Source organism: Nicotiana tabacum, chromosome 5 (genome assembly GCF_000715075.1).
Source record: "Nicotiana tabacum cultivar K326 chromosome 5, ASM71507v2, whole genome shotgun sequence".
Taxonomy (NCBI): Eukaryota; Viridiplantae; Streptophyta; class Magnoliopsida; order Solanales; family Solanaceae; genus Nicotiana; species Nicotiana tabacum.
The window spans coordinates 2,062,344-2,088,931 of NC_134084.1; the positions used below are offsets into that span (position 1 = coordinate 2,062,344).

A 26,588-nucleotide genomic window follows, 5' to 3' on the forward strand; every position below is an offset into this window, starting at 1 on the left:
CCCGCTGCTTGCATATTTCAAGGTCTAGCACTACTATTAGCTTGAGAATGAGTAGTGACAGGCTTTTGAACTGATCCTTCTGTATGTGTATAAGAAAGAGGATTAGGATTAGGACAATCCTTCACTTTATGATCCATACTTCCATAATTAAAACAAGCACCAGAAGCTCGTCTACATGCACCATAATGATTCTTCCCGCACTGTGCACAAGTAGGTGTATGAGTTTTGCCTTGGCCATAACTTGGAGTACTGGCAGTAGAAAAATTTGACTTATTCTGCTTATGATGTAATGATAAATGTGTACTCTCAGTCTTGGAATAGTCAAACTTTCCCTTTTTGGATGGACCGCCATATTCTGAATTACCCTTCCTAAACTTGTTTTCTCTCCTACTAGCTTCTTCCTTGTCAATTCTTTCCCAAGTAAGTGCAGCTGAAATCAGTTTGGAAAAATCATCAAGTTGTAAGATTGCCACTGATTTTCGAATGTAATCATTCAAACCTTCTTCAAATCTTCTGCACTTGTCTCTTTCACCATCAATAATACCTTTAGCATAGCGAGAAAGCCTGAGAAAGTTTTGTTGATATTATGCAATAGACATACTCCCTTGTCTTAAATTCAGAAACTCTTTCTTTTTAGCATCATAATAGACAGGGGGAACATATTTTGCACGAAATGATTTCACAAAGTCATCCCAAGTCAGCACCGGAGGTTTTGCTTTTGCATTTGGCACACTCACCCACCAATCATAGGCATCTTTTTGTAAAAGAGAGATAGCATACTTAAATTTGGCAGCATTAGTACACTCCAGTTGTTCAAAGACCCTCTCCATGCGCTCGAGCCATTGTTCAGCTACCGTGGGATCTGTAGTGCCTTCAAATTCAACTCCGCCCATTTTTCTCATCTTCTCAAAATTCATTTCACTAGGTTCTGACATTGTCCCAGCTAAGTGACGAAAGAATTCAGCCATCTGCTGGAATGGGGGAGTCATAAATGGAGTATTATGACTCATTGCTCTTGGATTACTACCCATTTTATTTCCACTAACACGAGGATGATTTAGGTCAGGCAAGGGTTCCTCATTTCCTCCCTGAAGGTGAGGCATGACATTATACTGGGCCTGACTTTCATCAACGGATTCAACAGCTCTATTCGAAGAAGAGGCTATATTAAAAATCCTATAAAAGATAAGATCACACTGCATTAGGGACATGTACATGATGCATATGCACACAAAATACAATAAATTAAATTAAACAAGTATGCAAAAATTTATAAACTCCAAGTCATTTTAAAGAAAGTAAATAACAACAAATACTAAGTACTATCACAACAAAACAAATCCTAGAATCACAAACCGTGGCTCTGATACCAAAAATTGTAGCAACCCCTTTGGGAGGGTACTACTTAGGAAAACAAATCTAATTTCCTACTTACAAAATATTAAAAGAGATATTAATAAAAAATATTTAGAATAATTTTAGTAGCGGAAGTATGCCCATGCGAAAAGGTTGAAAGTGCAATATATATATTTTTTTAAAATACACCATAATTTTATTTTAAATGAAATACAATGTCAAAACATTAACAGATTAAAGCAACTTCCTAACTAATTTATACAATCATTCAAAATCACCGCAAGTTTATATTGTACATAGATTTCAAATTATCGGGTATATATAAAAAACAAAGGAAACTAGTTTTCTCCTTTTCTACATATTTACAAGAGAAAGTGTAAATTCAGCATATTACAAGACTTGAGTTATTAAAACACCCTAATACAATAAAATAGGTTACAAATTCAAGCTACAAGATTTTGGTCTTTAAAATCCAACAAGCCTCCAAATAACATAAGTGTGACACACACACACACACACACACACACACACACACACACATATATATATATATATATATATATATATATATATATATATATATATATATATATATATATATATATATATATATATATATATATATATATATATATATCCTATATATCATGCATATCATGTACATGTCCCAAAACTATGCAAACCAAGGTGCATATGCAAATGTGATCTCCATAAATTCTCCCAAAGAGACTACTTCACCCTGGCCATCTTCAGATTTCATCCCGAACATTTCCTACGATAGAAAACAACTATCGCTAAGCATAAAGCTTAGTGGTGTATAAACTTTAGGCTTGGAGTCATTAAATTCTCCAATTCCCCTTTTCAGTCATAGTTAGCTCAATTTAACATAATTTAAAACAAGTGAACAAATATATCAAACATACCAATATCAAACTTTGAAGTGTTTCCAAATATCAATAACAATGTTCAAGAGTCTAGAAAGTGTATACTATCAATTTAAGGAAGTATACCAAATATCCATTTTTCGCCCAATATGTACGTCATGCCATCACACTAAGCATAATCAGATATCAAGATGGACCGAAGCCCGAAATCAAGTAGGGTCAAAACCCAATACACAAGAGAATCAAGAACCATATTAAAAATGGCTTCCTAGTTCGTACTTAACACGGACAAGTTTCATAATTCAAGACGAACTACAAATCCAAAGTCAAGATGGCAAAAGATCCGAATCAAGAGGCATACCAAGTGAGTGACCAAGTCACTGCCACAAGAAGGACAAAGTCCCAACAAGAATGCAAAATGATCAAACAATCCGTACGAATGGGCGATTTAGCAAATTTCTTACAAGACTTGATATAATTCAAATATAACAATATAATTCGAAGACAAGAAAAATAAAATATCAGGTTATTTAAACATATTTCCAGCAAGCAAAAAGAGTACAAGTTTATACACAAACCTTGGTATTTTACCACAAAACAGTTCAATCACAACTTGGGGACGTTCGAATCGTCTACGCCGTAAACAAACCAAATCTGTCCACTTCCTCAAATACTTCCACTTTGATTTTTTTCAAGGTTTTATATACCTTAAATACATAATTAAATATCTAAATAATTTCAGTGATTTAACAAGTCAACTAAACATGATATTGGTGAAAATTACCCAAAAACGTTTGAAACAGAAATTTTGGACAGTATCACTGTTCCGAGTTGTGACTCAGTTTTGAAGATCTATACGGACAAACTTGACTTTATAGTCTTCACAAAAGTTGTAGATCTATGTCTTACTGTTTCAGAACATCTTGAATCACCACCATATCAATTTTGAACAAAAAGTTATGCTAAAATTACTAACAGCAGTACATGGAGTATTTCAAGAACTGAAAATTTGGGCAGCACATGTCCTGTACTTTTTGACCCTTTTTTAGGTATATACCAACAAAACTAGATTTTGATTCCTTCATAAAAATTATAGATTTATGAAATACCTTTCCAGAAAGCCCTGGATCACTTAAATCGGAGCTCTGTACAAAAAGATATGTAGAAAATACTAGTAGGTGTCTAGTATAAAAACGAGTTTAGAAACTTACCAAGAGGAGCAACTTGATCTTCACCAAAAACGAATTTTGTGTGTTGATTTAGTAGAAATCCATGGTTTTGTTTTTTTTGATGAAACTTCAGCTTCTTGTTCTTACGGAGGAGAGTGAGAGATAGAGATAGAGAGATAGAAAGAGAGAGAGGTAGATAGTTATTCTTCTTTGTTTCTGAAGAGTAGAAGAATAGGGAGTTTATGGACAGATATGAAATAAAATGGTTCCCCAACTACTAAATATTCTTAGATAAATACAAAAGGTTGGAAACCCAAAACTTAATTATATACTATATTTACTAACAACTCGTCAAAATAATATAAAGTGTTACATATAACAACACTATGAAACTTCATTGCCAATATTAACACAACCTAAAGTAAGAAATTTTCATATATTGACCATTCTATATTTAGGAAGTGCAAAGTAAAATATTTCCTCGTTATAAAAAAAATGCTCAATCAAGAATGCAAATATTATAAAAAAATTTGGGGTGTTACAATAACTAGTGACAGATTTGCGAGAAATGACACAAGCAGCCCAATCAGAGTCAGAATATGCAGTTAGAGACAGATCAAATGAGTTGGAGAGGAGCACCCCTTGAGCTGGATCATTAGGTAAATATTTGAGAACATATAAAGTTGCCATCATATGGGGAACTTGAGGTTTTTGAAGAAATTGGCTCAAATGCTGAACGGAGAAAGAAATATCAAGCCTAGTATGTTGCAAGAAGTTGACCTTTCCAATCAATCTCCTATATAGGCTAGGATCAGAAACATGCTCCCCTATGTCTAACACCAGCTTCATAGAAGGATCTAAGGGGTAACAGGAGAGAAGTGTTGACAATTAAACTCAACTAAGAGGTCAGAAGTGTACTTGTGTTGGCTCATCACATAACCTTGAGGGTTAAGAGAGATTTCCAACCCCAAAAAATAGACCCCAGGTCTTTAATTTTGAATTGGGCATCCAAGAAAGACTTCAAAGAGTTCATCTCAACAACATCATTACCAGCTAGTAATATATCATCAACATAGACAGCCAAGACAATCAGAGAATCATAGGAGACCTTAGTGAATAAGGAATAATCATTCATGTTGGAAATGTAGCCTTTGGATTGCAAGGCTTCAGACAGTTTTGAAAACCACTGTCTAGAAGCTTCCCTAAGGCCATAGAGGGACTTCTTGTGTCTGCAAACCAGGGGAGGAGAAGAAGAAGGAGCAGATACATCAAGACCAGGTGGAACCTTCATATAAACTTCCTCATGGAGATCTCCATAAAGGAAGACATTATTCACATCAAGTTGAAACACAGTCCATCCCCACTTAGCAACCAAAGTGAGTAAGCATTTGATGGGGGTTAACTTGACAATAGGGGAAAAGGTTTCAATAAAGTCAATGCCTCCTTTTGGGTGTCACCCCTAATGACTAACCAGGCCTTATATTTCTCAATAGAACCATCAACCCTTTGTTTAATTTTGTAAACTCACTTGCATGGAATAGTCTTCTTGTGAGAAGGTAAAGGGACAATGTCCCAAGTTTGGTTTGCCTCAAAGGCTTGGAATTCCTTTAGCATGGCCTCTTGCCAAGCAGGATGTGAGGCAGCCTGCTGGTAGAACTGGGGCTCATGCATGTGTATGTCAACAGAAGAGACCTTGGAAGAGGAGGAAAGAGTGTGAGAGGAAGAGACAGAGGAACAAACATAATCTTTGAGATAAGAAGGTTGATGGACTGTTCTGGTTGATTTTCTCAAAGGTGGAGGAGAAGGAATAAAAGGAGAAGAGTCAGATATAGTAGGAGGAGAAAGAGGTGAGGAAACATGGAAATCTGGAGATGTTGAAACATCAGGAGTAGGAGAAGGTGAAGAGGAGGAAGAAGAATCTACAAAGTCTGAAATAGAGGAAGAGGGAAAGATAGAAGGGTGATCAGACTTGTAGGGAAATATATTTTCATGAAAAACCACATCCCTAGAAAAGAAAATGGAATGAGTAGTAAGGTTAAGAAGTTTGTAACCATTTTTACCAAAGGGGTACCCCAAAAATATAGAATGAATAGCTCTAACCTGGAATTTATCTCTGCCAAACTTAGGTGAAGTAGCAAAGCATAAACATCTAAAAGACTTTAACTGATCATAAAGTGGAGGAAGACCATGGAGTTTTTCATGAGGAGAGACACCCATCAAAACAACAGAAGGAAGTCTATTGATGAGGTAAGTGGCAGTCAGAACACATTCACCCCAATATTTGAGGGGAAGGTTAGACTGAAAAAGAAGAGTCATGGAGATTTCCAATAAGTGTTTATGTTTCCTTTCAACCACCCCATTTTGTTGAGGGGTGTGAGGAATAGTGGTCTGATGAAGAATGCCTTGGCTTGAGAAGAACTTGGTGGCTTCAGAACTTCCACCAAGTTCAAATGCATTGTCAGACCTAAAAGTTTGGATAGAAGATATAAAATGAACTTTAACCATGATAGTAAAAGCTTTAAGGACAGAAAGAGCATTGCTCTTGCAAGAAAGGCGATGAGTCCATGTGGCTCTAGTGTAATCATCAACAAAAGTTAAAAAATATCTGAAACCATTGTAAGTTCTAGTGTTATATACTCTCAAGAAAAGGTAATCTCTGTTGTCTTGCTAGAGGACAGACAGGACACATGAAACTTTGTTTGGAAGACACTTTATCAGATAAGAAAGGAATAGTTTTCATTCTATGATAATGCATGTGCCCTAATCTTTGATGCCAAAACAAGTCCAATTTATTAAGGCAATGAAATTGATTACAATCAGGAGTACCATTAACATGTGTAACAACATGACTGGACTTATCAGATACAATTGAAACAGAAGAAGGTAAATCACTAGAAGTATAAACAGAACTAGGTAAACTACTAGAAGAAACATTCAGAGAATCAGATGGAACAGGAAAGAGATCACCATCTCGATGGAGGTAGTACAGCCTGCCTGCAGCTTTACCAATTTCCAGTGGCCTCTTCATAGAAGGTCCCTGTAAAGAACAAATTATTTTGGTAAAAAGTGTTGAACAATCTAGCCGACATATAAGCTGATGAACTGATATCAAATTGAAGAGAAAAGATGGCACCAGAAGAACATGAAGTAAACTTATATCATGCCTAAGATACAGAGATCCAATTGATACAACTTTAGCTTTATATCTATTGGGTAGAGTGACAAGGAAAGACTTAATTAATGGTTGGACATTAAAAAGAAGATGTTTATGCGGAGTCATGTGATTTGTAGCCCCTGTATCTAAGATCCAAGGGTTGACACCTGATTGAGAGGATGCACACACATGAGAAACCTCAGAATCTACAGCATACTTGTTAAACAAACTTGCAAAGTGTACAAAAGCAGATTGATCCACATTGGAGGCATCAAGTGTGGAAGTGTTTGACATCTGAACTTGTTGGAACAAGGTCAACAAGTGTTGATACTACTCCTTGGTAAACCCATGGGCTGAAGAATCAGCATGCTGAGAAGTAGTAGTGACAACAGTGGTGGATGGACTTTCAATCTAAACAAAAGAAGCATATTTCTTAATCTTGGTGAACTTGAAATCAGTAGGGAACCCATGAAGTCTGTAGCACTTATCTACAGTATGGCCAGGCTTCTTGCATTACTTGCAAGAGACATTTGGAGCCGCTTTTCTGGCCTTAAAATTCACCTTTTGACTGAAAGTCCTATTTGTAGTTGAAGCACTAGGAGACACCAAGAAAGAGGTGGCATCACTAGAGAAGTTAGGAGCAGCAGAGTGAGCTTCTCTTTGACTCTCATCTTGTTGTAAAAGACTATAGGCTTTGTTGATTGGTGGAAGAGGATTCATTAACATGATGGCACTTTTAACAGTTGTGTATGAATCATTTAGACCATTGAGAAACTGAAACAACTGTTGGTCCTCTATGAATTTCGGTAATGCACCACATGAACAAGTAGGACCTACATATGAAGAGTTCAGCTCATCCCACAAACTCCTCATCTTTTTGAAGTAAAAGGTTATATAAGAGGAGCCTTGAGTAGTAGAGTTGATTTCCCTTTGTATTTGAATGTATTTAGACCCGTTTGACTGACTAAACCTTTCATTTATATCTTTCCAGACTTTCTTAGCAGTTTTAAAACACATTACACTAACAACTATTTCTCTAGATACTGAGTTAGTTATCCAGACTTTGACCATATCATTGCACATTTCCCAATATGGGTAATAAGGAGATTCAAGAGTGGGTTGATTGACTCTGCCATCTAATAGACTGAGTTTGTTCTTTGCAGAAAGGGAAGTGAGCATACTGGTATGCCATAACACAAACCCACAACCACTGAATGGAACGGATACCAGTTGACTTCCAGGATTATCCGAGGGATGAATATAAAACGGATGTGAAGGATCCAAGGAAAACAGAACAAAACCGTTGGAAGTTGAAGAAGAGTTAACATCATCTACTACAGTACCCATTTTCAGCAGAAACTAAGTCTAATACTAAGAAATTACAGTAGTATGTTGAAGTAATCAGAGATAAACTCAAATCAGGTACATGCAATGAACACTAACATCAAAATTAACATAATTTGTGATTAGGTGTGACAGTGATATCGTCCTTCTTCTGAAAACTCGAAGAAGTGAGGTCTTGTTTAGCCATGAACCCTAGGTAGAGAAATCCAGCAGAAATTACCGTGTAGCTTGAAGATTATCAACGATTGTCGCAGTAGAAGTCGAAAATATGCGAAGATTGAACGAAACCCCAAATTTCACGAACATATTCTGAAAACCGACGATCTGATACAATCCTTGACGGTTTCAAACAAGGCTACCATCGGAAGAAAGGTTGTGACGAGAGGAATCTATATTTTCGCTCTGATACCATGTTAAACTCGAAGCTCGATAGCTATGGTGGAAAGTAACAGAAGAAAACCCTAGAAGGGTTGAGAGAAGAAGATGACTGAAATGAGTTGGTCAAATCTCAATTGACCAAAACTGAAGCTATTATTGAGAAGTCTCTATTTATATTTACAAGTGTAAGAGACAAAAAATAAATGTAAAATCTGAAAATGAAAATATATGTAAGTGTAAACTGAGAATGTAAAAACTATAAAAGGGTCTTCTGCTTTCCCTTAGCTGATTGGGCCTGTGACAGTTGGGCCTGAGCTGTATTTGGGCTAACACCACTAAAGCTTGGACATATGGGAAGAATCATGTTTTTGTCTCCGCTAGAATTTAAATTTGAGACCTTGTGGTTCTCAATCTACTTTATTAACCATTAGGTCATACCCTTGAGTGCGAATCGTTAAAAAATTATCAAACCTTGACTATTAATTAGTATGAGCAGTCCTAAAGCTATACAAATTTAGCGTATTCTCTTATTTTCCATAACTCATGCATCACTATCATGTCACTTAAAAGATAACTGTAGATAATTGTTTTAATTAAATGGCTTTTTTTAGAAAAAAAATAAAGAAGGAAACCCCTCATTCTGAATCAGATATGATTCTCAAATTAAGAATTTATTTCAATTCAGAAGGCCTTCTCCTTCCACGATTGTTCTAGTCAAATTTAACCTAGAAAGTCCCGTAATTGATCCTTAATAAGGGCAAACAAAAGAAACTAAAACTAAAGCAATCATAAATAATTCTTTGTCAAACTTAGAAGTCATCTTCATCTTATCTCTTAGCTCGATAGACTATTTTTGGGAAAACATTGTTTGCATTCGGTATTTACGTCAAATTAAATAATTTATTTTAGCAGTTTGGTATTCTCTCTACTAAGAAAGATTCGGATTTTTCAGAGAGTGCTTTTCCAGTGCGATATCAAAAAAAGGGAAAAAAAAAATCAGGATCGGAGTTCTATTTTTCGATTTTCAGTGTCAAAGTCAAAGGTTTGTTGGTGGCAAGATCGGCATGCCTTCTAGTTGTAGTTGACTTTAAACGTACCTGAACTACCCATAATCATCTATTTATGGGCTTGCACTCAATAGTTAATCAATTCGTTTTTCCGCTTTCTATCGCACACCTCAACTATTGCTTATATAGTGTGTGAAGTCTAACTAATGGAAAGTGCCTATGAATTAGTTCCAAGAAAGCGGACGTTTACGTCAGGAATAGAGACCGTTAAGAATGTACTTGCTTTTTCTTTTTTTCATTGAGATTGAGTTGATGTTCAGTATACCGCTTATTTAAATTCGCATGTGTGTTTACGCACATGGACGACAAGTTGGAAAATTTAAAAATAAAAAATTACAAAAGAGGTATATGCAACCATGAAGAAAGGGAAATGTGCATTGATTTGCTACATTTATTGTTAGAATCCCATATTATTATTATTTTCCATCGATAATTGAAGATAAGTCAACGATATGGAAATGATGCTTATAAACAACTCTTTTTTTCTCTTTTCCATTTCATTGACTTCACAAATAAGTAAATTAATTTTAAAAAGATATACTTCTCTTAAAACCAAATGAACGATAATAATTGTGTCCTTCTCAAAAAAATATGATCAATTAATACTCAAAGCTCTATTGTTTTTCATCTTTATTTCTTCCTTTTTTGGTGGCTTTCCTTTTGGAGTTTCCACATGCTTGATTTGTCTATTTTTGACTCATTAGTTGAAACTTAATCAATTCCTTTTTTCCCCTAGCTAATTGCTCACTCTCTCTCTCTTTCTCTCCCCCCCTCTTTGCGGGTTCGGCCGAACACAATAACTTTTGTTCAAACTCTGTATTTGTATTAAGAAATCAAATAAATATATACAAATTATTAATTTAGAACCGAGTAACTTAAAAAGATTATAATTCCGAACCCATAAGGTTCAAATCTTAACTTTGCGTATGTTTTCACTTATCTTAATTAAAATATAGTACTCCCTCCGGTTTATAATAAGTGACTAATTTGCTTTTTTATTTTGGTTCAAAATGAGTATCCAGTTATGCAATCAAGAAAGAATTCAATTTGTTTTTACAAAATAACCACTATGTACATATCCCTAAAAAGTTTTCTTACTCCTCACATTAAATGTTTAATTAGGGGTAGTTTAGTCATACTAGGTATTTTTATATAGAATTTAGTATTTTCTTAATGGGCGTGCTAAAAGCAAATTGGTCACTTATTGTGAACCCGAGGAATATATGTTTAGAATTTTGTGATCAAGTTGGAGAGTTGGTCAATAAATAATCTAAATATAAACCAGCCAAAAACGTAGAGAAATTCTAAATAAAAACATTTGCAGGAATTGATAGGCAGAATCAAAATATGAAAATTAGCATAATCAATGGCGATGTTAATATTACAAACTCGTTAGTAATTATTTATAAATGAAACTAATAATAAAGACCAAACTGAAATTTTTCTTTTAAAAAGAGTTCAAGTTTTGTGCATTGATATTCTAAAAAATATCGACACAACTTTATGATAAATACTATGGAGTAATCAATCGACAACTTGATAAAAATTATACTTTTGTGTTATAACTGATTAAATTACATTTTTCTATGTAAAAATATACATGAACCTCCACCCCCCTCACCCCCCCCCCCCAAATAAAATCTCGTGAGATAGTATTACCTTTCATGATCTAATTTTATATGGATAACTTAGTAGACAACTTGATGCTAATTAAAGCATGTTGGTCTAATTTATTTATTAAAGCATTCAAGCTATTAACGTCGACAAGATAAAGACTTTTTACAAAATAATGCAGGATAAAGATTTTTTACAAAATCAGTATGCTTATTAGATTATCATATCATCAATATTTATCCGTAATTAATTTGATTGTTTAAAATAGTTTGCTAAATAATGCTTCTACTGAAGTATAAATTATTATTTCTTGGGCATCGAGTCTTTATTAACGTCTTATATGTACTCCATTATTCTCATTCTAGGAACCAACAAGGGTTGTGGTGGAGTGGTAAATACTCCTTCATCCCTAATCAGAGGTTTCGAGTTCGAGCCCCTGGGTATGGAGTTGCATTTGTTTAAGGAGTGCTTTACCCTCTAATATGGGATTCTCCGGTGCGAACCCGGATTAGTCGGGCCCCAATGTGGGTACCTGATACCGTGTGAGAAATCTAAAAAAAAAAAAAGAAGAAGTATAAATCATTTTGGAAACAAAAAAGGATTAAGATAGGTGTTGAAGTTTAATAAAGTATCAATATTTTATTTTAGATACTATTATATTATAAATATTAATAATTATTCTTAAGAAAAAATTAGTTAAAATTTGGATTTGAATATGATTTTTTTTTTTTTTGAAAAGTAGCTTGACCACAAAGTTACTGAGGTTCATTCAATAATTGAACGAGGCATTGACATTTGACATGAATATCATTTTTATATTGAAAATAACACGTGCGATTTATATCGTGAGTTTGTGGTAGAATGACTAAGATTCTTCTATCTTTAATTAGAGGTCTCGAGCTTGAGCGTTTTTTCTTTTAATGGATTTTAGTCGATTCAAATTCGAATTAATCGAGGCTCCAAAGAATAAACTAAATGAAAAACCAAAAAAAAAATGCTATGGATAGTAGCAAACGTGTGCAACACTAATATGCACCAATAAAATAATTTCAACTTTCCAGCCAATTTATAGAAAGAATACTCAGAATATAAATTTAAGAAATTATAACTATGACAACTCTGCATGTATTATTGCTGTATTTGTTATATTTTATATTAAACGTAACTATCATCGTTCAGCGCGTTAAGAGTCTTTATTTGACTATAATATTGTTTAACAGTATAATTCATGTAACAATTTAAAAAAAAATAATAAAGAATCGATTTCAATTCACACCAAAAAGGAAAAGTAGATACATTGACCTTGTAGCTCGAACTCTATAAAAAAAAATTGTGACGATCGAAGAGCTATTAAAAATTAAAATAAATTAACACAACATGGTAAAGATGTTTCCCCCCTATTAGTATAACTTGTGATAACAATTTAATTATGCTTAATGGGTTAATTACTGTAAATATCTTATATATTATATGATTATATGATTTTTTTAAATATTGCCAATGCATAAAACTTAGAATCCAACAAGTATAAGAATAAAACTTGGGCAAAGATCAGTATAGCCCGCGGTCGAAACTATTTTCATCAGGTAGCTGCAAAAGTGTATAAAATTTGTATAGTTTTGTGTGTGTGTATATATATATATATATATATATTTATTTTGGCTATTATATATTTTGAGAGGGACTATACAGTATCATTTTCCCTTAAAACTTACCTGAACTATATATGTAATTTGCCTGAGTTAAATGATTCAATTGAGGTGAAATACATATTACTCCTCCGTTTTATTATATGTGATATTATTTAATTGAGCATGAAGCTTAAAAAAGATATTTTTTTTAAAACTTGAGTATGAAACAAGCTAATAGATATTTATATGCTATAAATTTAAAGTTAATTATTGCAAGATATATAAAAGATGGATTAAAAAAAGGTTTACTACATAAATTAGGACAGAGAAAGCAATAAATAATTATTAATGATTGTCAAGCGATAAACCACGAGTAAAAGATACACGTAAACATACGTCATATCCATGTTATAAGAAGCTATTTAGTAATTAGTTTCCATAAATATGATATTATTTTATATCGACGTTTGGCTTGCGATATACACTTTGGACTCCCGACTAATCCAGATTCACGACGTGCAAAATCTATTAAAAGAAGAAGAGTCCATACTAGAATTTATTTCATTTTCAAACCCGAAACATTTAAGAGAGAAATTCAAAAATAACCAGATTTACAAGTGGTCATTCAAAAATAGCCATAATTTTAAAATAATTGAAATATAACCACTTTTCATGTAAAGATAAATTTGAACGAAAACACTATTCAAAATCCGAAAAATACTCCAACATAATATATTGGAGTTCCATAAATTTATACTGAAGTTCCAGCATAAGTATACTGGAACTCCAGTAGTATAATATACTGGACTTCCAGCATAATATATTGGAGTTCCAATATGATATACCGGTCCAGCATAATATACTGGAAGTTCATACACAAGTGCTCCAATCTCCAGTATATTATGCTGAAACTTTCCACGTGTTGGAGTTCCAACATAATATACTGGAAGTTCATACACAGGTGCATCAATCTCTAGTATATTATGCTAGACATTTCCGTGTTGCAGCGAAATAGTGGCTATATTTTAATAACTTTACAAACGCTGGCTTGTCCGTGCTATTTTTACAACATTTAATTAAGGTACGAGAGATCCTATATCTATTCTACCCAAATCCTAAATCAATATAATTAGCAATTGGCCATCATGGTCAAATACCAAATTTATATTGATTTAGGATTTGGTTAGAATCCTATAAATATAGAGAGTAATGTAAGGCTTATGTTATATATATATCAGTTCTTAACGCACATTTCCCCATATCTTTCTCTCTCTATCTTTCTCTCTCTATCTTTCTATTTTTGTCGTTCATTGACTTGCCAAAACGCAGTTGTTATCAATTCCACACTCTTTGGAAAAGTCTCTCTCTCTCCTCCTTCCTCCACTTTTTCTCGCTCATCTTCTTTGTCTTCTTCATAAAAATATATAAAAAAAAAAATTCTTTTTCTACCAAATTTCTCGTCAGAAATTTTGCAGAGAAAAATATTGTGTTCGACGTACACAGAGTCATAAATTTTCTTTCTTCTCAACTTTCTCCAAACTCTTCAGCATTCAGGTTTCTCTCTCTATCTCTCTCTCTCTCTATTTATATATATATATATATATATACCGAGCCTAATAGGGCCAGATATATAAATGGGTGTATTATATATATTTACAGAATGATAAGGACGAACGTCATGTTGGGTAGTTATTCCAGGAAAAACCAAGAAATTGTTTTTGTGCAAGAGTTTTAAGAAACTTGAAGAAAATGGGGGCAATTTTTTTTTCTTTTTTGCGTGTGTTTTGTTGGGGTGGGGGGTGGGAGGGGTTTGGGGGGAGGGAAAATAGTTAACTATGATTAAGTAATGTATATTCACTTTTTAATTTATTGTGTTAAGGTTGAATTTCTGGGTTTAATGTAAACATTCATTGGGTACGAGTGAAGCTTGGCGTAACGGGTAAAGTTACAGGTTCGAGCTATGCAAATATTCTCGTACATAAATGAAGGGTAAGACGGCATATAATTGGACTTTTTGTGATTTGGCCCTTCCTCGAACCTCTTGCATAGTGGAAGCATAGTAAACTGGGCTGCCCTTTTTTATTCATTGGGTACGAGTAAAGTATCCATGTTTTGAGTGGTGTTTAGTTAATAAAGACTCACCACATTAGATTATCGGTTCGAACCGTGCAAACATTCTCTTACAGAAATATAAATTAAGGCGGCATATAATAGGATCCTTGGGGTCTGGCCTTTCCCCAAACCTCATGCATAATGAGAGTTTAGTATGTCAGACTGTCTTTTTTTATTCATTGGGTACGAGTAAGTATCCATGTTTAATTTTGAGTGGTTTTTAGTTAATAAAAATAGTGTAGTGTTTTTTCAGAATAATAATGGCACACTTAAATAATTTTGCAGGTTTTGAAGTGAATTTGCTTAGGAAAAAACAAAGAGTAGTGACGATGATTTTTCTCTATTTGGTTACTCTTTTACTCTTGACCTTTTAAAATTTCTGATTTTTTGCTAAGTTTAGAAAAAAGTCTATTTTATCTCGTGCTCTTGAAAAAAAGATATTTTTTTTATATGTAAGATGGGACTTTTTTTTGGCACTTTTCTTGGGAGTGTTTTAATGGAGCCCCATTAGCATCAGGATTGAAGCCAAAATAAGTTTCTATCTTGATGACTTGAATTTCCAAAAAGCTGTATAGTTGCTACCAAAATAATAGCCGAAAAAATGTATATTATATATATATATTTTGTATGTTATATATAAAAATTATACAAATTTTATTTACTTTTTCGGCTATTGAATGCAAATAGTTTTTGGCGCTGGCTAAAAGTGATAATACCCCAGAAAGTTCTAAAAATTTCCGTTTTTTCAGAAATCAATGTTTGGCCATAAATTTTTTAATTTTCATTTATATATACAGTTCGATCTCAAAGTATTGAGTTATATATATAGTATTTATGTAGAGTTCTAGGCACGGATTCAATCGGACTCACATTTTTTTAATTTAAACTGTAGATATATAACTCTGAAAACCCCTGAAAATTAGTATAAATATTATATTTAAAGATTAAATTTTAAATCTGCCTCTGCCAATAACGGATAGTTTTATATAAGATTTGTCTAGCATTACCAAAAAAAGAAAAAGACAACACATATAACTAATTTGGGTTCTACATTATTTTCAGTGGCAGAGCCACATGCACCCAAGGAGTGTCAACTGATATCACTTCGTAGGAAAATTATACTGTTTACCTTTGTAATTATTTTTTAAAATATGTATATATACTATATAAGTACTAGATTGTTGTTGTTGTTTGTTGTATATATATACTATATAATGACACCCCTTGACTTCTTGGTGAATTTATTTCTTTATATTTTGACACCCCTTAATGAAAATCATGGCTGTCACTGATTATTTATTTTGATGTGCAGACATTGAATAATGATATAGATTGTGCTGTTTCTCAACTCTAGTTGATCTGGGGTTGTTTTCTTCAAAGCTAAACAATGGCTTCAACTTCACCAATGAAATGTCCACCACCTATGAAAGCAACCTCAAATGGAGTATTCCAAGGAGACAATCCATTGGACTATGCACTTCCTCTTGCCATTGTACAAATATGCTTGGTGCTTGTACTCACTCGAGTCCTCGCGTACCTTCTTCGTCCTTTAAGACAACCTCGCGTCATTGCTGAGATTGTTGTAAGTCTCGTAAACTTTTACACTATCAGTATATTTTAACTTGTTGTCGAAAGTAACATGTCTTAGTTTTCAAGTTGCTAATCTCACGGTTTTTATGAGCGGTTTAAAACAGTTGGTGCATAGAAGTTAAACTCTTTGCCTTATGTATATAATTTGAGTCAAAAGCAGTGGACGTGTCCACATGTTGGTGTCATGTGCATCCATTAGCTATGTTGCTCGGACTCTCGGAAAAAAGATTCTAAGAAATTCTTTTGGGATATAATAATATTGTTATATATAGTGGCCCACAAAATCTTGAACATGTTCAAACATGTTTCATGCGTAATTACATGCTTATTCCTATGATGAAAGTTTTAGCTTTATTAAACCTATCATTTATTAAGGTTAACTCAAGCACATGGTCCCTATTACTATTCTATGAATTGCTAATGGCAATGTTACAGGACAGCTACTTATTCTAGTGTTAAGCATCATGCACCTATAATTGGAAATGTTCTATACAACATTAAACTTTGTGTGAGACCATATATCGAGATTGTAACTAAGTGCATCAAATTCATGAGGAGTTTAGGAATAATTAGCATAGGAATTATTTTTACACAGACAAATTACCTTATAGAAATGAAAAAAGGCAGTCCGATGCACAAAGCATCCCGCATTCACGCAGAGTCCGGGAAGGGCCGCACCCCGAGGGGTGATGAAGATAGCCTCCCAAATGCAAGCATTAGTGGCTTCTTCTACGGCTCAAACATATGACCTATATCCCAAGAGGTATGATGAAGACAACCTACCCTAATGCAAGCATTATTGACTGCTTCCATGGTTCAAACGTGTGACCTATATCCTAAAGGGTGTGATTAAGACAACCTGCCTTAATGCAAGCATTATTGGCAGCTTCTACGGCTTGAACGTGTGACTTATATCCCAAAGGGTGTGATGAAGACATTAGTGGCTGCTTTCACGGCTCAAACTCGTGACCTATAGGTCACATGGAGACAACTTTACCGTTGCTCTAAGGCTCGCCTTCACCTTAGAGAAATGAGAGGCTTCAAATTGCTGTCTGGCTCTAATATGATCTAAGATTAAGGAAAAAAGGAGTCAAGTGCTGAAGAAAGCAATCCCAGTTAAAGAACTTTTCAGTGGACTTATTAATAGATGAATATAACTATTTTGAGTTGCATGATATTGAAAAATATTACTCTATTCATAGCAATGATATTTACTTCATAATGACATTGATTTCATGAACAATCTCCCTATTACTCTGTTATGGCTAATGAAAACATCAACTCTGGAAGATTACTTGCTAATGCAGAAAAGGGCAGCCCGGTGCCCTATGATCCCGCTATGCGCGCGGGTTAAGGGGAAGGGCCGGACCACAAGGGTCTATTGTAGGCAGCCTATTTGCTAATGTAGAAAATAGGTGATAATTGATCTATGTTATTGCAGGGAGGAGTTCTACTTGGTCCATCTGCTCTTGGCCGAAACGAGAAGTATTTGCATGCAATATTCCCATCAAGGAGTCTCACAGTGTTAGATACCTTAGCCAACTTTGGCCTCCTCTTCTTTCTTTTCCTAGTTGGGCTCGAGTTAGATCCAAGGTCTCTTCGTCGAACTGGAAAAAAAGCTCTTAGTATTGCACTAGCTGGAATCAGTGTCCCTTTTGCATTAGGAATTGGAACATCCTTTGTTCTCAGAGGAACTATTGCTAAAGGAGTTAGTCAAGGACCTTTTCTAGTTTTCATGGGAGTAGCCCTTTCTATTACAGCCTTCCCCGTCTTGGCTCGTATCCTAGCTGAACTCAAGCTTTTAACGACAGATGTTGGTCGAATGGCAATGTCTGCTGCAGCAGTTAACGATGTGGCTGCTTGGATTCTACTTGCTCTTGCTATTGCCCTTTCTGGTACCGGTCATTCGCCCCTTGTTTCTCTATGGGTACTTTTGTGTGGGACTGGATTTGTCCTGCTTTGCATATTCATCGGTCCACCTATATTCAAATGGATGGCTAAACGTTGCTCTCAGGGCGAGCCAGTGAATGAGTTATATATCTGTGCTACATTAGCAGCTGTGTTAGCTGCAGGATTTGTTACTGATACCATTGGTATTCATGCTCTATTTGGAGCGTTTGTGCTCGGAGTTCTTGTACCAAAAGAAGGGCCATTTTCTGGTGCTCTAGTGGAAAAAGTCGAGGATCTTGTGTCCGGTCTATTCCTTCCACTTTACTTCGTCTCCAGTGGATTAAAGACGAATGTAGCTACTATTCAAGGCGCACAATCATGGGGTCTTCTTGTTCTAGTCATATTTACAGCGTGTTTTGGGAAAATTGTCGGTACTATTGTGGTCTCACTCTTGTGTAAGATGCCGGTTCAGGAGGCTGTTACGCTTGGTTTTTTGATGAATACTAAAGGTCTAGTAGAGCTCATTGTCCTTAACATTGGAAAAGATAGAGGGGTATGTCTTGTTTTGATCGACTACACTTTTGTCGATTTTGAATTTACTTACTGTAAGCTTTACATTGTTTTGACTGATCAATTTTGCAGGTATTGAATGATCAAACATTTGCAATCATGGTGTTGATGGCGCTCTTCACAACATTCATCACAACACCTATAGTTGTATCAGTATATAAGCCAGCTAAACTGGCTATAACCGAATACAAGAACAGAACGATTGAGAGGAAAGACACGAACAAACAACTCCGAATCTTGACCTGTTTCCATAGCTCAAAGAACATTCCCACAATGATCAATCTCATCGAGGCTTCTCGTGGTACTGAGAAGAAAGAAGGACTCCGCGTCTATGCAATGCACCTTATGGAGCTTTCTGAAAGATCTTCAGCAATTCTAATGGTCCATAAGGCTAGAAAAAATGGACTTCCCTTTTGGAAAAAAGGAGAAGTTTCAGATTCTAACCAAATTGTTGTTGCTTTCGAGACTTTTGAGCAGCTCAGTAAGGTCTCTATCCGGCCTACAACTGCAATCTCTCCTATGAATAGCATGCACGAGGACATCATCGCTAGTGCAGAGAGAAAAAGGGCCGCTATGATAATTCTTCCGTTCCATAAACATCAACGAATCGATGGACATTTGGAAACAACAAGAGCTGATCTTAGACATGTAAACCGTAGAGTTCTGCAGCACGCGCCTTGTTCAGTTGGTATATTAGTAGACCGAGGACTAGGTGGTGCATCTCATGTATCCGCTAGCAACGTTGATTTTAAAGTAACCATCTTGTTCTTTGGAGGCTATGATGATCGCGAAGCTCTTGCCTATGGTACGCGTATAGCAGAGCACCCTGGCATTAACTTAGTCGTGGTTCGTTTTGTACTAGATCCTGAGGTTGCTGGAAAAAGTGTTAAGTTAGATATGGACCAAACTTATAGTCCTGAGGTACATTCCAAGGATGAAGAGTTACTTATCGACTTAAAACACAAAATTTCCAAGAATGGTTCGATCAAATATGAAGAGAAGACAGTAAAGGATGTTGCAGGGACTATAGAATCGATTCGTTCATATAGTCGATGCAATCTGTTTCTTGTTGGAAGAATGTCTGAGGGTCAAGTAGTAGCAGCATTGGATAAAAAGAGTGATTGTCCAGAATTAGGACCATTAGGTAACTTGTTAACTTGTCCAGAATTTTCAAGTACAGCATCAGTTTTGGTGGTGCAACAATATCGAAGCGAGTTATCTCAAGATTCAATCAATTCATTGAAGGATGGAGAGTTAACAGAAGGCAATAACGATTCAAACTAAAAATACTGGATAGGTTCTAGTCGTGCGGAGCCCTCCCAGGGTAGGGGTAAGATTTGCGTACACACTACCCTCCCCAGACCCCACTTATGGAACATCACTGGGTTGTTGTTGTTGTTGTTGTTGTTGTTCTAGTCGCGCGGATAGTAAGTGAGAACACTGTTGATCCTCTTGACGGGAGGTCTGGTGCACGAAGCATCCTGTGTTCACGCAGAGTTCGGGGAAAGGCCGCAACCTAAAGGGGTGTGATGTAGGAAAAAGAAGTATTCACAAGTTTGTACAGTGTAATAGATAACTAAGGAATTTATCAGATGTGTTCATTTCCCTTATTTTACCTTCTGCATTTTTATGTTGGAAATTAAAGCTGCAAAATTTCCAAGTTTCTTTGAAGGATCACAACTATATCCATTATCTTTGCACTAACAATTATGTTGCACAGACTCGCCAAAAATATCAAAGGATGCATGTTGGATCCTCAAAAAGTAGTGTATTTTGGAGGATCCAACACGACTATGGTAACTACTTTGACGAATCTGCGCAACATGTTGGATCCTTGAAAATAGTGTATTTTTGAAGGATCCAACATAACTACGGCAACAACTATAAAGAGTTTGCGTGACATAGATTTAACAATATAGCCTTTGATGGCATGATACAATTCATCCAAGAATAAATTGATCAAATATATCACCTCTTATAACCAACTACTATGGTATCAACTGATTAAATAAATATTCTTTTCTTTTTTATCAGATTGTTAGGTTTCAATAAACGGGATGGATGTATAGAGAATTCATATAATGAGTCTAATTAATTTGGAATTGAGGCATAGTTGATTGATTGACGAAAGATTTTCATGAATAAACAAATACTAAATTATTATGTAGTATGAAAAATCACAAAAGATAAAAATAACATTTTTTTCTCTCCTTCTTTTCCCCTATTAGATTCACACTTATTTCTAGTTTTAGAGGATATAAAAACTTTTAGACTTTTATCTTATTTCTCAACATTAAAATTAATAAAAGAGTTTTCTATATTTAACTTCTAATATGAAGAATTTTCAACTTAACACAAAATAGATACACCACTGTTTCCAAATAGCTTGTGCCATTATCCATTAATAATTCAATATTATATTAGCAAAAAGAAGATGCTTATTGTTGGTTCCACAATGGCAAGAATGGATGGGAGAGTTTGTTCTTCAATAAATAATTAAAAAGGAAAGTCTGGTGTACTGAGGACCCGTTTGGCCATAATTTTTATTTTATTTTTTTACTTTTTTGGAAAAATTTCACTTTTTTCGAATTAGTGTTTGGCCATGAAAATTTTAAATTTCACTTGAAATTGAATTTCAGAATTTTTCGAAAATTTAAAAAACTCCAAAAAGTTATTTTTCAAAATTTTCTCTTCAAATCACTCACAAAAATCAAAAACAGCTCCAAATTGTATTCATGTCCAAACACAACTCTAATTTTCAAATATCATTTTCACTTTTTCCAGAATTTCACAATTCTTATGTCGAAACGCTCACTAAGCTTTCGCTATGTACGAGACGGGAAAGAGTCGGACTAGATTGGATCTTATGTGCATAGTTTTACCGTTATATTTCTACAAGAGGCTATCCACAGCTTGAACTCGTGACCTTCGAATCATGCAACGCCGACTATTGACTGTGATTTTGTAAATTGCATTTACCAAACACGATATATAAATCACATTTCTTGAATGTATGATCATTAATAGTCCAATTTGACCCAACATACTAGGATGGAAGTCAGCAATTGTGATGTATGAGCTTACCTAAGACTCAAATAAGGCAGAATCAGTTTGCTGCGTGAGATGTTTTGTTGTTTTCTTCTCATTAGGTGTTTATAATTAAGTTAATCCTTATCTTAATTACATTGTATCAACAGATAATAATATAAGTATTTATAAAAGACATATTCTTTACTTGTGGCCCTCCACATACTAATAAAAGATAGAAAGGAGGTCATTTTCATTGTACGCGATGATTATTAATCACAAGTCTCGGATTCGAGCTCTGCGCATAGAAAAAAGGGTATGGAAAAAAATTTGTTAGGAAGCGCTCTTTTCTTAAATGGACCTTACGGATGCGAGCAGATATAGTCAGGCTCTAATGCAGATACTTGCGTGATCCAGATATAGTCAGACTCCACTACAGATACTCGAGATACCGAACATCGGACAAGAAAACCAAAAAAAAGATAGAAAGGAGGTCATTTTCATTGTACGCGACAAACAGTAATGCAATTGTCTAGTCTAGTAAGAAAAGAAAAGGAATAAAGTGTTTAAACAGGAGTAGTAAACAATAATAATGAAATGTGGAGACTTTTTAAGATTGGAAAAGTGCGTCATAGCAAAGGAATAATTAGATGGAATATTCTTGAAAAGCCATTATTCTATTCACAAGTGTGGAAACACAAAAAAAAATGAATGTTGGGTTTAAGCTTGGTTAGCTTAAAATAAAGAGTGAATGTGAAATGGAAAAAAAATAAAATATTTGAATTTTTCTCCTTGATAAAGGGACATTTTTTCGTATCGGAGGAGGAAAAGACTTTTGATGGGTATATATATAATTGCTCTTTTTCTGTAAAAAATTGCACGGGACGCCCTATTTGGTCGCCCCCCATTAACCTATACCTATTTTTTTAAAAGTTTTAACTTGTACCCTCTTTTTAAACAACTTCAGCCCCCTTTCTCCTCCTCCTCCTCCTCCTCCTTCTTCTTCTTCTTCTTCTTCTTCTTCTTCTTCTTCTTTCTTCTGCTGTTGTTGGTGCTGCTATGAAACTTCTGTTCATGAGATGATTGCCATAAATATGTTTATCAGATTATTTAAAAACAAATTATAAATAATTACGTAAGTTAGTAGACAATAATTTGTACATAATTCCACATAATTCTGTTCTTTTCACGTTTATTGTTTCCAAAATTTATGATTTAGATATTGTTGACAATCTGATTATTTTATAGTAGTAATACACTATGAAAGAATAAGGTGATTATTTATCTAGTATGTTAGAAAGCTTTTTCAAAAACTTCAGCTTATATAGTGCTGAAGTTTTTACAAATGTAGTTTCAGCATCTTCTGCTGAAGTTTTGAAAAAACTTTATGACAAAACTAATGAATCCAAGACAAAAAAACTTCAGCTTATATAGTGCTTAAGTTTTTACAATTGAACTAAATAACTTCAGCATCTTCTGCTGAAGTTTTTGAAAAATCTTTATGACAAAACTAATAAATCCAGGACAAAAAAACTTCATCTATTTTAGTGCTGATATACTGTAAATGTGCCAACATTGGGTGGTTTAGAGCCCGTTTGGCTTAGTTGATTTAGAGTAGCTAGTAAATACTAGGTACTGAAAAGTACTTTTAAGTGTTGAAGCTGATTTAAAAAATAAACAGTTACGTTTTTGGATAAAAGTGTTGAAATTAATAATAAACAGCTGAAGAATTGGATATACGAAGAGTTTTGTTTTATAAAAAAGTATTTTAGGGGTAGAATAGTAAATATTTTGGTCAAACCTAAAGTGCTTATAAGCTGAAATTTGATAAGTTGGGGGAGACCGACTTATGGCTTTTGGCTTATAAGCAATTAATTTATAAGCACTTTTAATTTTATCAAACGCGTAGATAAGCCAAAAAGTGTTTATAAGCCAATTTGACCAGCTTATAAGCTTAGCCAAACACTCTCTTAGAGTTTAAGGAACAAAAGAATAAAGTCATAAACTCAAGTGTTCTTTTTTTTTTTTTGGTCTATTTTTTTTTTTAAAAAAAAGAGAGAATAAAAGCACAATATAATTTTTCTTATCTAGATTTTGACAGACCAATTAAGCATCAATCTTTTTCTATTCTCCTACCTCCTTTTTGGTCTAAAGATGCTCATTCTTTTAATTTCCAAAATAAAAATTACGAAAAAGATGGTTCTTTGAATATTTTCTGGCATATTCTTTCTTCCTTTTCTTTCCAAAGATTTATCAATTTGTCTTTTTTAACCATTCATATCCAAAGCCTCTGGCTACAGTCCCCGACTAATCCGATTTGTATCAGGTAAATTTATTCAAGAGGTAAAGCGTTTTCTATCAAACAAAAAAACAAAAAAAAAAATTAAAACTCAGAAACTTCTTATTAATAGTAATAAAAGAATTCTAACAATTTTACCACACTCATGGGCCATGGGCGAAGCTACACTATGAATTGACCACCCTTTGTCAGAAAATTACATTATATATATAGGTAAAATATTGGGTTTTAGAGATATATAATATATATTGAATACCCTTTTGTCAAAAAAAAATTTTAATTCTTTCAAGTTTGAATATCCATTTAAAAAATTCATGTTTTCGCCACTGTCCACACCACTTAGAGAGTCCGGAACCAAAATGTGGTTTTTTTACTCAAACTACACAAATAGGTGGTAAAAAAAGGTACATTTTTATATATAGCGCCACAATACCTGGCGCTATACATTAACAGTAACGGAACCGTTGTAAGCACGTGATTTTTGCCCTATAAGAGAATTACTCCCAAAAAATTCAAAATAAAACAATTTTCCTTTGTGTACAATTTTGATAATTTTTGTGGCATTTTTCAATAATTATTTGTATTTGTCCATGCATGTTTATTTGTTAAATTAATAAAAAATACAAAAATACATCGCATTTGCATTTAGGATTTAAGTTTACAATTAGAAGTAATTAAGTTTGTTTTACAAGAATGAAAATTGCAAAAATATGCATCGTTTGCATTTTTAACATTCAATGTCAAATTGTGCAATTTTATTTTAATTGGTATTTAATTATGTATGATAATTGTTGCTAGGAATTAATTATTATTTTTGATAAGTTAATTTAGTTTGTAACTTAATTTAGAATTTTAGTTTTATTAATTAGAAAGTAAAAGAAAAGAGAGCAAAAAATATAAAGAAAATCGGAATTGGGCCTCTTCTTCAATTTTGAACCTAGGCCCAAAACACCTCTACCCAACCCAAAACCCTTGACCCAAGCCCAACCGCCCCCCCCCCATCTGACCACACGACCCCTCTCACTCTTTCTCTCATTTTTGTTTCATTGTTACCTAAAAAACCCTAAACACACACCATCTCTTTCTCCTAGCCGCCGGACCCATGCACCCCCCTCTCTTCATCTTCTTCGTCCAAACGACCCCTTCAGCCATGAAACCCCACAGCCCCCCTCCTCCGCTCACCACTGTCTCTTCATCTTCTTCGTCCAAATGACCCCTCCAGCCATGAAACCCCACAGCCCTCCCTCCTCCGCTCACCACTGTCCATGCACCCCCTCCCCGTCCACCATTGAAACCAAACGACCACCCAAGTCAACCCCCTCACCACCGGACATAACCCCAAACCAGCAGCCCTCACGTCCCATGGCTGCTGCCTCGTCTGCTACGTCCAGCCATCAACAAACAACACCCCGTCCGCCATTGACGAGCAGCAGCGCTGCTGCGTCAAGCCCCAGCCAGCTTCACCTGCTGCTTCTTTTGCTTCGCCCTCTCCAGTCACGAAGCTTCATGTCCAGCAGCCAGTACTGCTGCTTCACCTCAACACACACACACAGCCTCACGTCCAAACAACCATAAAACCAAACACAACTACTTCTTCTTCAGCCCATCGCACGAGCAAACGACCAGTCCGCCTCCCGTCTCCATGCTGGTTTTGATTTCTGTCTCATCATGGAGCTCGTGTGTGCTTTCATTGGTTCGAGCCTGACTAAGAGCTGCCATCCGCTCAAGGTCTCGTTTGGTTTTGTTTGAGTCCGTCGTTGTTCGTCGATTCAGTGAGGTCCAGTCGAGTTCGTCGTTGTTCCGATCCGGTTAGTTGATTTAAGTTTCATTTATGTCCGTATTTTATTTGATATTCTCGGATTTGAAATCAGTATATGTTTGATTCTTTTCTTGTTCGTTGTTTATCATTTCTTGATTATTTCTTCAGTTTGTTTTTATTCATTTGTTCTTGTTTAGTTTAATATAAAAATTGTTGGTTGTAATGTTGTTAGATTTAATTTGAAGTTCAATTGATTATTGAGTTTAGTGATTTGAATCTATTTGTTTGTTATGTTCAATTTGTTACTGTTATTGAATCTGAAAGTATGTTTGTTGTTAAAAATATTGTTCAATCAAAATGATTTCAGTTGTTTCTTTATCGTATCATATGGTTTGGTTCCCTGAATCCTTAGTCTTTGTTTTGATGATATTTGACATAATCTGAGTTTCTAGCTTAAATTTGTTGATGAAATTTGATTAGGAATTGGTTATAGCTGATGGGGGTAGAATGGTAAATTGCAGTATTTTCAGGGGTAGAATGGTAAATTATAGTATTTTCAAGGGCATTTTCGGGATTTTAAATGAGTCTTAAAAATAATTAATGAGTGCTATGTCCACTAAATATTAAACAATATTAAAATAATACGTAGTTGGGGACAAGACATAATGGTGGGGAATTAATACATTATTTAATATAGTGGGGGACAAAGCATGTCGTAGTGGGGCAATAAGGGAATTAAATAAG

General features: G+C 34.6%; 2 protein-coding genes across 2 annotated transcripts; one reads left to right on the forward strand and one right to left on the reverse strand.

Annotated features, from left to right (window-relative positions):
- Positions 1-6,893: 6,893 nt before the first annotated feature.
- On the reverse strand, positions 6,894-7,910 carry LOC142181306 (uncharacterized). The gene is made up of 2 exons (XM_075254323.1): positions 7,125-7,910; positions 6,894-6,974 (listed from the first exon to the last, which is right to left on the reverse strand). Exons 1-2 carry the CDS (start codon positions 7,908-7,910, stop codon positions 6,894-6,896), a joined length of 867 nt encoding a protein of 288 aa, XP_075110424.1.
- A 5,942-nt stretch (positions 7,911-13,852) lies between these two features.
- Positions 13,853-20,374, forward strand: LOC107804131 (cation/H(+) antiporter 18-like). Its single transcript, XM_016627958.2, has 4 exons — positions 13,853-14,151; positions 16,022-16,291; positions 17,741-18,742; positions 18,832-20,374. The coding sequence occupies exons 2-4, from the start codon at positions 16,097-16,099 to the stop codon at positions 20,041-20,043; spliced, it is 2,409 nt and encodes an 802-aa protein (XP_016483444.1). The 5' UTR covers positions 13,853-14,151; positions 16,022-16,096; the 3' UTR covers positions 20,044-20,374.
- Positions 20,375-26,588: the final 6,214 nt, after the last annotated feature.